The 13,235-nt window shown below is 34.8% G+C and overlaps 1 protein-coding gene across 1 annotated transcript in view; it reads left to right on the top strand.

Moving 5' to 3' along the window:
* Positions 1-13,235, top strand: part of LOC108771498 (uncharacterized) — a 98,234-nt gene that overhangs the window by 66,878 nt on the left and 18,121 nt on the right. The window contains exons 3-6 of the mRNA XM_018536815.1: positions 471-643; positions 4,712-4,876; positions 10,510-11,438; positions 11,587-11,970. Of these exons, the coding sequence (XP_018392317.1) occupies positions 471-643; positions 4,712-4,876; positions 10,510-11,438; positions 11,587-11,970 (1,651 nt within the window). The remainder of the gene's footprint in view (positions 1-470; positions 644-4,711; positions 4,877-10,509; positions 11,439-11,586; positions 11,971-13,235) is intronic.

Genomic DNA, 13,235 nt, shown 5'->3' with positions numbered 1-13,235 from the left:
CTATAATTACATTATATACTTTATACGATTAAAACAGATTAATGAATTTTTTTTACTAAAAGCTACCATTGCACAAAATCTGACAGACTTTGTTTTTTTTATGCCCTATCATTTAGAGATTTTTTCATATAGAATTAAGCTTTCATATTCTAAAAGCAACTTTTAAATAATAAAAATGAATATATATTCACGATTTTATATTCAAACGTAATTTATGCCTTTTTGAAAGAATTTATTACATAAAACTCTACGTTAGAATAATAATTTTAATCAAGTATGTTTACTGTGTGCAAATTATTCATAATTACCAAAGTAGATATGATACGAGTAAATCACGATGAAATAATTTTTCAGCGATTTTTTTTCAAGTTTAAAAATATTTTTATCAACTTTTTACTGGGTTATACGAAGTAGAAGTAAATTTGTGGTTCTGACGACAATCTTATATTTTCCATTAATATTTGTTTCAGATGGAGGTGTGGTGGGTGGTTCGAGAGCAGGACCAGTGGTGACTCCACATACGCTGGAACTGACACTACGTGGTAGGGTTTTGCTGCAGCTCGCACCGCCGGAAACTGCTCGGGCATACCTGCCACCAGAGTATCGACCCGGCCGCGTATATTCGGACACGGATTCGGAAAAAGTACGTCATATTCAGCACAGTACTTAATGACGTGCCATTAATCCAATAACGAATTACCCTCTGACCGACGTCCGTCACTCGAAAGACTTTAGAATACGTATTCCCATTTGTTGGTATTATATATACACACACACACATCTGTTCCTCTATTACGTAATTGCAACTTACAATATGCTAACATTTTTAACGGCGTTATCTCAAGATTAATTTTCTTTGCATCTCCTACAAATTCTTTCTTTTTTTAATCGATTCTATTTACGAAGCTTAGTTGTCCAAATTTATGAAACGTTTGAATAAGCTTTCGAATGTTCAATCACATAATGCGATATTATACTGATAAAAGTAAACATTCGAAACAGAGTCGAATAATTGAACGTCGTGAAACAGATGAAAGGAAACACGTTCATTAGGAACATTTTCATTTCTCCAATCATTCAATTATATACACACGTATATAAATTATAGTAGTATTTACGAAAGGGCGAGGCCGATGGTATAATTAAAAGAGTATCGTGCATGGAGAATTATTAACGCGTCCTATTAAAATCCTTTCAGCGTGAAGAGGATTAAGCCGCCGTAGCCGTCCTTTGACGGCTCGACGACTTTTTATTTGCTCGACTTCCGCGTTTCAGTGCAGGGTGAATTTTTAACGAATCCGCTGTTGCCTCGCGCCAACTGTTCAGAGAACTCGAAGAACGAAGAGAGATGCAACAGAGGGTGAAGCGGGTTTTTGTGTACCTTTAGCAAAATCCTAGCGCCCTTTCTATGGTCCCTCTTGCATTTTTTTTCCGGCACGTTCGTCGGATTTTTTCGCTCTCTTTTCCATCCTCCACCCCCAACGGCGATCTCTTTCGCTCCTCTTTAGCGCCATCCTTTCTTCTCGTTGACAGCCGGACGGAGTCCCGTTGTATCATTGCACAGACCGGTATTTATCTCCTGCAGATTAAAGGAAAAACAAACGACACGTACGATAAATAAACTTTGACGTATCGTTCTTTTATATCATCAATTCCGAATCCTCTATCTCACTTTCACTCCTAACGAAGAGATAAGACCTCGCTGAAAACACGTAATCTTGATTACCCTACTGCATTCGCGTATCGCTCGTTAAACACACAAAGAGACGCGTTTATACGTTATTTACGCGAAGAACGTAACTATTGAAATAGAAATAAAACTCATGATGTTTATGATGGTGAATATAATGTTTATACAAGATTATATGACGAAAGTGAATAAAGCCAGTGAGGAAAGAACAAAAGATAGGAAATATGCTTTTACGATTCAATATTCTAATACATATTGAAAAATACCCGTCGTGAAAAATCGTGAAAAACTTAGATAGCTTCCATTTTATAAACAGTGTATACATTTATCGATGTCCAAATAGAAATAATATGATAGTTTACTGACGCAAGTTATAATGTGAACAAAACCAAAACCGTATATAGAAGCAATTCAACATAGTAAAAGTTAACAACATTGTTAACTTTCGCATTTTATATGTTTTATTACTCTAAAATTAAGATTCGGTAATAGAAGCAAGAAAATATTCTAGAAGTTTGAACAATGAATATTTCTCTTTCCATACGAAATTACGATACGGACTAATATTAATTATTTCGAAAGCGCGGTATCGATTAAATGCAAAATACAAAGTTCTTTCAATAAAACTCGTTAGAATATAATATTTCAATCTGTTTTCTCTCTGTCACGTAAACCAGCATCAAGATGCAATATTCAGTTTCAATCAAATAAAGTACTGATGCATTTCCATCAACGATACTTTAAAACGTATCAAAAAATGAATTTCGATTTGTAGCAACACGATTTTAACGAAGGAAGGGCATTGAGAAACTTCACTGCATACAGCGAAAAGTATGATAACCGTACTTCTACATTAGAAATAATTACTACTTTGTCAGCAGTATTTAGTAGAAACGATAATGAGAAACTATAATAAGAAAGTACGTAAGATTCTTTTTTTTACAATTTATGTTTTTAATATAATAAATGAAAAAAACTAACAGTGATTCATTAACTTTCCTGTAATCTGTTTCTATTCTACGATTTTAAATCATGTATTTGGAGTCATGAACTTGAAAGAGATGAATATTTTAGTTCACACTGCTCACACATTGCAATACAAAATAATAAAAAAACTTAGAATCATAATTAATTAATAAGATAATGATATTATACTAATTAATTAATCGGAATTAAACATATAAACATATATATTCTAACGTTTACTGTAATTTTTTATCTTTTACAAAGCACTACATGCATGAGATGCCAAAAAAATATTTCAATCAAAATTTGTCGAAGAATTAATCAAACAATATTTTTCGCTTGAGTTATACTTTTGATCTGAAATGTTTTAAATCCATCATTGATAACAGAGTTTTATGCGTCTTGACATTCACGTCACGATTCTACTTTCCTGGAAAGCATGAAACTCCCACCGGTGGTGGCTGCAGTATCATAGTACACAACGACGATTACCTGGGCGACATAAAGCCAGCACGAAAAAGCACTCGACTTTCCGGCGATTGTCGCTCTTACATTTTTCACTGCGTGACACAATGCACAGGCGAGCTGTTAGAATGATCTCTGTGACACGGTGAGAGTAGCGCACAGGTGCTATAACTATGTGCAACATCGTTGCTTCCCTTTCGTGTAAATAAATGAGAAAGCCACCAAGTCAATATAAAAATTCATAATAGAGTTCATAAAGATCTCGCTATTCTGACGTTTAATTATAAATGCTGACAAATAACGTTGCGCTGCTAAATGAAATAAAATACACCGGCAAAAAGTAATTAAAACTGACAAAAAAATGTCACGTGATAAGGAGTTATTCATATCGACGCTATACTGTTTATTATTCTTTTCAAGCATCCGATGGAAGGTATCAAATAATATCGATGCTTATTTTTCAAGCATCGAAGATATGAAGTCTGCACAGTCGATATTTTTTAGTATTATCGATGAAAGTATCGGACAACATTGTTTTTTCAAAAAACAAATAAAAATATTGATAACTAAATACTTTCTTAAATCTACAAAATCCTCCTAGATGTTTTTAGATGCGTATGTATTATATATACGTGTTCTGTTGCGGAAATAAGAAAAATTCGATTATTGCATCCGCTTTAGATAGAAACAGACTCTGCTTTCGAGATTGATATACACATGCACAGTTTACCTGATACAAAAGTTGTTCCTGAGAGTGCTCTTCTTCAGATAATATCACTTTTTTATTTATGAGTCTAATGCTAAACATCATTCAGAATAAGAAACATTTCAAAATTTATCGTGAGCTTAACAGAAATAATATTTCTCTTTATATACGTCTAGCTAGTCATTTCTTTTAATCATTATTATAAATTAAATGGTATAATTTTTTGTACGCGCATAATAATAAAGTGCATTTTAAAATTTATCGCAAGTTTAAAATTTAGTATATATTTAAATTAATATATATTTAACATTGCTAAATATATTATACGAGATATCCCATTTACCGTAATATCAGTTAATAGTAAATTCCTGAGAGCATTTTGAAACGAAAATCCTAAAACTAAAATGTCGAGGCTACAATAGTTTTTAAATGAGAAAAGTTTAACTAATTAAACTGTCCAGAATTTGCATGTTCAGGTATGGCACATCGAATAATAGTGAAAAGTATACAAAATCATATTATCATAAAAAAAAAATAAGACTTTTATTTAAAAACTTCACTGTTGTGCTATACTTGAGCGCGCGAATTCAGAATAATTTGATCAATCAAGTTATTTTCATTTAAAAACTGTTACAGAGCTACATTTTAGCATTATTCTTCTCGAAATGATATCAGAAATCTACCATTAACGGATGCCATGGTAAATCTGGAACAAACAAGAATCGATAAATAGCTTATAACGTGACAGAAATCCTGAATACAGTTGCACTGATATTATTTAATGCTATTATTGCATTTTTAAATAAACGTTAAACGTATATTTGCAATTAATCACATTTAATGTTTAATGTGCTAAATAAAGATTAATCTCATTTTGATTTCAGATGTGGATGTATTCTTTAGGCAGGGCATTATTGGACACGACTCCCAGAGCAACGGCGTTGACGGGGACCGTTTCTGTTTCACCCTCTTCCGCTTTACAATCAGTGTTGGCTGCCATGACGGAGCCTGATCCTCGCAGACGTGCCTCCTTGATGAATTTACTCGACGTAAGTTCTTAAGTTTTAATGAAATTCTTCCAGAATTACCTCCATCCTAAAAGTTTCTTTTTCTCGTTGCATTTCCATCAACTTCCGTCAATCTTTTCAAGATTTATCATTATAATATATATATATATATATATATATTTAATGCGTGTTTTCCTCATACTTTCCAAAAGACTGCCGCACGTTCATTCATCGTCAGGACAAACACTCGTGCGCACACATGTAAACTTACATAACTGGCGAACATTGTGCGAAGCGTACAATCTGCTAATAAAAGGCTGAGACTTTTTTGCCGATTTTGCCGCGAGGTGCGGGTAGATAGTTTCAAATTCCAAAGTTCATTGTGTGCGCACTATCGACGGTACGAAATAAATCAGCCAGTATCGTTTAAAGTGACTCTTCAGCGTTCGATATTTCACTCTGCCCTCTGTAACAACGCATCATTTTCCATACGTATCTATCGCAAAACAGTTTTCAATTCTCGAGTTTCATCATTCAGTTGGTAGTTGTCCGATATGTCTGCAGACAGATAAACGTATATTTATCGTTGATGCAGACTGTATCCGATAATATATATTTTAATCTTCCTTGTTTACATTATATTTATGATTTATTTGATATATTCTGTTATTTTTAAGGTATATTTTATTTCACGATAAATTCAGGTATTATAATCGCAATACCTTAATCGCGAAAAATAATAACACAATTTAAATAAACAGCATGATTCTATATTTCTGTAATATTTAAATTAAATATTTTGAGTTTTAAATACCTCTTTTTAATATAGCAATTTTTTTTCAATGCTTTTCCGATACTTTTTCTATTGCTTATAACTGTTTTTTAATGAGTATACACCAAAGAAGTTGTCAAAAAACTATGATCACGGATCACAAGTATATTCAACGTGTTTCACTACAACTTGAATTTTGACAACCCGCGAATTAATAATACTTAATTCCAAGTACTGCAAGTACATAACAAAATCAATTTCCACATCACAAATACGAATGGTGAGTAATACGTCGCGAATTCGTATGAGGACTGGAATTAGGCACTAACATATGAGGAATGCATAACGCGTATCAAGAAAGGGTAGGTCGTCTCTATGATGAGAATAATAAAGCAATTTGTCGCCAATAACACGCGACATTACGTGACGATGAAATTTTGAGACCCAGCGTGTCAGAGACACTCGAGTTTGTAACTGCGACTATATATTATATCAAATCTGTATACGTCTAATCTTTATGCGTAGAGAGTCCATGTATCTGCATAGACATGCATCTATTATATAAATCATAATTGCAAGAGTCAGGTATTTTATGTAGAATATGCTTCTGCATTTGCATGAAAGTTATTTTTCTCATAATTTCCGTTTTATACTATACCGTTTTGATTATTTAAATTACGATTCACAGAAAACAGAACATACTGTATAACAACAAGTATTGTAATATCGTTGTTAAGAATATCAAAATTCAGCACTACACATATTTTTCATTTAAACAGTAAAAAATATCGCGCGAATGTGATTTTCTTTACATCTAATGAATTAATAGAAATTCAATTGATCAATTAGAGAATCGAATTGAATAATCAATTTCATCACGGATTCTCTTTTCCGTAATAAATTCATGTAAAAGAAAATTTTAGTTATACTTAGCTTATGTGTCCAACTTTGGTAATGTTCATACGGAATTAATCGATAGACCACATAGACTTAATCATAGCCACACGACACCATGCGGCCCTTGGGTATCCGCCGTCGGCTTGCATGAAAGCTCGCTTTAATTGAATCACCTATCACGGACAGAGCGAGCAGGCTGCACGTGCAGCATTTGTACGTCGAGACGACATCCGAGGTACAAGCAAGCAGCGATGATTTGCGTGACAAGGAATAGTGACGTGAGATGTCGTATTGCAACAGTGAATATACGTGTTTCTAAGTGAAACCCGAAGAATGAGCGAGTCAGAAATAATATTTAATATCTGATTGAATACTACATTGTGAAATTTAATTAACTATATAAAGCAAAAGAGAAATGTCCGTAGCTATGTATCGAGATAACGCTGAGATAATAAACGTGTGCTCAATTTATAATTTAGATAGTAGCTTAATTATAACTGTTGCAAGTTTGATATTATTTGAAACTTTGTTTTAATATAAAATATTAATTTAAGACTCCAAAGATACTTAATGTCTTCAATTAAAAAGTTGTGTAAATCGTGACTAATTAAATTACGTGGCGTTCTCTTCCTTTCCAAAGAATAAGAAACTCTTAATTTGAAAAAGAATTTATCATAGCGAAAAACATAGAACATAGCGTTTAAAATTTTATTTAAAAATATCTTATTATTATATGTTTATCTAGATATACATGTGTATACGTATACATATACATATTATCTTATACCTGTACATATATTGTTTATATTTATATGAAATATTTATATATTTTATATATATGTACACATATATAATATATATAAGCCTTAATACAAACTGAAAGTCAATTGATTGAACGAATTCGCTCTAACAATCGCCAACCGCATATAATAGATCAATGAGTTGTGGTACAACACATTCGAAGCATGTCACGTAAAAAAGATAATGAAAATGATATGTGTGATAGAAAATACTTTACATTGTTGTAAAAAATGTATCATTTAATATACAATCGCACGCTTCATGTGTGACGTTTTTACAAAAAAATATATACACAAATGTCTTTACAAAATATTAAAATTTAAAGAAATATATATTTATCTCTTTATAATATTAACTTTAACCCATCAAATGATATTTCAAACGCATGTTGTTTATGTGTTTATTATTTGGATAAATAAATTTGGTATATAATGATTTTGTATAGAATATAAATACGTTATTAATGTACGATATATTGCATCAAATTAATTTCTGCTGACTGTCGGTATAGTCTACCCGTGTAATAAACAAAATAAGATTAATATTAATTGCAACTCCCGTTTCTCTTGCTCACATTTAGAATTAAAACGTATTTTCCAGGTGCGATGTCGACATAAAAATTTTCCATTACGTAGTTTTGTTATTAACGCCGAGAGGATTTAACGAGGGGAAATAATGCATACAGGCGATTTCTACCTATTCATCGAATTTTCAACGACATTATACAGATGCAAATGGCAAGATGAAATTTAATCGTGGGCGATGGATTCGTGCGACACCCCCGCATATGATTAAATTATTTTGATCAGACAGCAAACAGACGGGAGATACGTGCAATGCAGATTTCTCCCACGTGTAAATATTAGGGCGAACAGATAGTATGATAGAGGATGCGGTCGCACGTTGCAACATCACGAGGACACAGTGCGTTGCATATTTTCGCACGAATCCATCCACGTGTCGCGATTCTTTCAAAATTTTTCAATTAAAGCCTTGAAACGCGTATTAATAAAAAAGAAACCAATTTTTTTCCTTACTTTTCTGTATAATATGTATAAAACTTGGGGATAAAAAAAGAAAACAAATTTCTTATCTTTAATTTGTAAATAAGAGAACTTATGTGCGAGAAAAATCGTAATATTGCTCGACTTTTAGCACGCCAATATCAGAAATAAATAAAACAATTTACATAGAATATACACTCAGATTTTATAACGGCTCAAGTGAATATAACAATATATCGAGTTAAAACGATGTTCATTGTATAATGAAGCCACCCATAAATTTGTGCAAGCTAAATAGCGGATTCAAATCTCGTTCTTAAAAGATTATTTTATGCAAGAAGGGGACACATCATTAGGGGCGACTGCGACATTACAAGAAATAAATTCGTAAACCGGTTCGCATACAATTCCGTGGATCATTCAGGGGTTTAACGTGCCTGGAACGACACAACGAGCGGCGATCCGGAACGTGAAATTGCATACGAGGGTGGTGGGCCACATACACATACCTACGATAATTTCGCCAAGCTCGATGATTAACGGGCAGCAATCTCAAAAACGTGGCGACCGTTATCGCGCGCGAAGAACGAGGTGATGCGGCGCAGCGGCCATAATAAGTCGTTCATCTCGGACCGCGATAATTTTGCAGCTGCAACCCCGATAACCCCCGAAATTGATGAAATCGACCGGCCGGGAGGCGGAAAGACGAGGGCACACGGCATGCGGCGTAATGCGGAACCGCAGTTTCTACGAGGAATCCTCGGCGGCCGCCAATAAATTATCCGCTCGAGTACCTACTTTGCTTGGCTGTATCTATCCGCGCGGATAAAGCAAGTTTGTGGCTGAACACACCCGGGTTAAGACGAGTGCCTCACTGACTTCGCAGAAGACGGCGGTGGATGCCAATCGTGGCACGAATTAATAGCCAGCGGAGCACCATTTGCCGTTATTTGTTAAAAATAATGGTCTACACATCTATTACTCTTCCCACACATCGCTTATTTCTTAATGTCCCAGTGTAATGAAACTATCAATTTCAGGTCTCTGTTCATTGCTCTTACGCGTTAAGAAATTTCTATTGTAGCTGAATAAGAGGTCGTCTCGATCCTATTTATTAGTTTTCGAATATGTCCGCATTAAATTTTCTAACTGATTAATATACATACTTGTCTAAATTCTATTCTTAATTAAAAATTTTTATCAATTCATTACTTAATATTACATATTAGAACTGACTTTTTATTTATTAAACAATGTATATAGAAATAATTTCTTTATCATTTCTGAAATTTATTAAAATGTTTATCTAATATAAAAACTATATAAAAACCGGAAGAAGAAACACTCGAGGAATGAAAAACTACGAACGCATATACCACCCAATTGAAATTTATTAGAACTATCTCAATTGATTAGAATTCTAATTGGTTTCGAGCAATAAAGCTGAAAGTTAGCGTCACGACGAATAGATCCAAAAGCAACGTACTAGTTAATGATATACAGTTAACGTCTTCATCAATGATATATATAATTTCACTATGAAATCTTTTTGAAAAGAGAATATCTTACATATATACTTAAAATCTTTGACTCTACGTTTTGTATTCATCATCATAGGGAACACAATGACGCGTTAATAGATATTAGCACTTCCTCTAAGGATCTTAGCTTAGCAGGATCTATAGAATTACGACAACAACTATTGTCTTCTTAAGCTAATAGTTCGTCTACTGCGCGTCGTGAAAGTTTCGAAACTAGATAATCGGCGCGCTGGGTAGCACGATAAACGCATCTGCACGATCATATTATGCCTGGGATGATTACTGCGAACTTGAAGATTTGCATGAACGTTTATCTGATATATATATATATATATATTAAATTAAATTCTACGCCATTAAATTAAATTAAATTTCACGCCACAGGATAATGCTAATTATACTAATCATTGACATCAAAACTTAATGTATTACACATCTCTAATTTTGAATTTTTCAGGAATTCTCTAATCGAAAAAGATTATATTTTTCACGATACTAATCATACATATAAGATTGCAATTCTTCTCTCTCTCTCTCTCTCTCTCTACTCCTACAGTTTTTGTTTTTATCACGGATTCTTTCCTGTATCAGATATCAATAAAAGCCATCCACACCTTAATAGACTAGACAATACTACAGTATCATGTTCTTGCTTTGCAGGTAATATCCGAATATTGTCGGACACGTCTACAAGCAAGGCCCTTCACACACATAGTAATGGAGATGTATCGAGAGGTTGTGAGGTCGCCGCAATACGCCGCACGGAAACGAGCAATGCAGCTGAATGCTCTGTGCCCGACACGGAATATGGTTGAGCAATTGAACCAACAGAAAATCTACGGGCATCATCATCATCCGCAACAACAGCAGCAAGACTACGTTCAAGTTGCGAATGGTCAACCACCGTCTATTCAACACCAGACTCGTGTCGGGCAATATTTACCGAATCAATTAGCTCTCCAGCAACGGCAACAGCAACAACACGATCACATTCAACGTCAGGCTAATCAATTTCGCTCGCTTCACCAACAACAGGATTATGTACAACAGCCACTAAAGGGTCAGCAGGATCATCGTAGTTATCATTATAATCATCAACACGCGAAAGGAACGCATTTCAGGGCACAATCGCGCAATTCCCAATCGCATCCCAATTTGACGAGCTTATGCGACTCGCAACAGCAGCAGCAGGAACAACGGCAGCAACAACAGCAACAACAACCACAACCATATAGGGATACTGCCCTTAGCGCCTACAGAACGCACTTTCAATCGCAGCTGGATATCCAAAGCGGCAGCCGATCGATAGGACCAGCGACGACACGTCGGATGCATCATCACTCGAGGACGTACTCGCAGCCGGTTTACACGCGACTTCAACATACCAGGAGTAGTGGCAATCTACCAACGACGACGAGCGCGATGGTCGACGGTAATCCCGACGGGAATGTTTACAACGACCCGATATATGCTCTGCCAGTTAAGCCCTTCCTGAGCTCCCAGGATGTGCGAGTCAATGGATTGTCTGCGAAATCTCCCGCGATCTGTCACGGCGACGAGGTTTATGGTAGATCGTCATCGATAAACAGGTACACACTGGATAACATTCGCATACTTATATTTAGAGAAATCAATCGATATTGTTTATAAAACAAAGGGTTAATTTTTTTCTATACTTTGCAATATTCTTTTCTCGCGCGTTTCTGAGATATTAATTGAAAACTCTTTCAAAAATAGGCATCCTTCAAATACCGGTCATTCTCAACCTGATATAACTTCCCAACCAAATGAACGTCTTCACGAAGATATATACGGACGAACGCCTTCGGGAAGAGTGCTCTTGCAAAGGCAACACTCGAATCCGCAGCTGCCAAACAGGATGCAAACTGACGAAGATTTTAAGCGACTGTCACAGCCGAGCGTAGCAACGACCGAATCTCGATGTGTCGATATTACGCAAAAAGGACAAACGATACGGCAACAAAGTTCAGCAACCACTATGAGACTGAGAGGACTGCAAGGACCCCCAAAACCACCTCGAATTATTACTACCTTAAGAAAAACCGCTCTCTCCGATTCGGAATGTAATAGCCACACGGAACCGCCAGCAAAGCCTCCCAGGTAGGTTTCTCTCATTTCTTATAGGTATTATAATCAATTATCTGCGTTAGTTTACCACGGTCTATTACACGTTAACTTTCTATTGCAATAAAAGAAAGAAGAAAGTAGATTATTCGTCAGAAAATTGAATTACATATTGCAGTTTACTCATTATTAGAGAAAAAACATTTAATCCCGATCCAATTTGCTATTTCGAATCGTTACAAACTACCTAAGCTAGCAGATAAAATTTTAATCAATAATCAATTTCATTTAGCACAAGAAGAAAAGAAAAAGAAAAGTGTTTCTGGTAGTTCCATTCTTTAATTAAACGTCCTTTTATTTATCTCTCTGAGAAATGTCTCGTAAGGTTTCAAAGCTCTTTCTTAAGAAGACACTAATATAAAACATTATGCACCGTATTTATATACTGCAAGAGCAAGTAAACTCGCAATTTTATATAACGATAATGTCGGATTACGGATAATCCATGAATTTATTTCTTTAAATTTTTACTCTTTCTCTACCAGAAATTCATTCGTTCAAGCTTACAACGGAAACGAGCGTTTTGAGGTAATAAGGAAGCAAATAAGGACATATGAGAGACGTGAAACAATTTCGCGATCTTCATGCGCGACCCGCATTACTAAGTTTTGCCTCCCAGTCGCATGTTCCTATTAATAAGCGCTTACGAGGGGTTCACTCTATAATAGAGAGACACGTCAGAGATAATTTTCCTCTGATACATCGTGCTTTCGAACAGTTCATTAGAGTTCCTCAAGTAAAATTAAAGCACTGAGTAATGATTTTGGATTGATCCGCCACATGTAATAAGGAACATACGATGAAAGTAAAATAATTATTTTGCTTTAATTGCTTTCTCTTACGCAGTCGTAAATAACAATAGATCTACGTTTTTTCTTAGCGAAAATAAAAATCGAAGAATAAGTTGAATATAAAAGGAGAGTAACAGAAGCATAAATGAAACTTCTAGGAGAAAATTGAAACAACGAAACATAAAAGAAGCGTAAATGCCTACTTTACGTTTCACAGTGTCGATTTTCGCCTCCTAAAAGCTTCGTTTACGCTTCTATTATTATACTTTTCCGTTACATTCGACTTATACGGTCCAATTTCTATTTTCGCTAGGATTACAAAATAGAATGAGACAGATATCTTATTGATAATGGCTGGATGTCCTATCTCTTACTTGACGGGCTCAGAATACATTCAGAGCGCATAAAAACCAACTGGATGATGCAGCTAGTAGTCGAATGCATGCTGAT

The sequence above is a fragment of the Cyphomyrmex costatus genome, unplaced genomic scaffold (genome assembly GCF_001594065.2).
Source record: "Cyphomyrmex costatus isolate MS0001 unplaced genomic scaffold, Ccosl1.0 scaffold159, whole genome shotgun sequence".
In the NCBI taxonomy this organism is placed as follows: domain Eukaryota; kingdom Metazoa; phylum Arthropoda; class Insecta; order Hymenoptera; family Formicidae; genus Cyphomyrmex; species Cyphomyrmex costatus.
The sequence above is the reverse complement of the archived record's forward strand: the minus strand, read 5'-3'. Positions and strand labels throughout refer to the sequence as shown.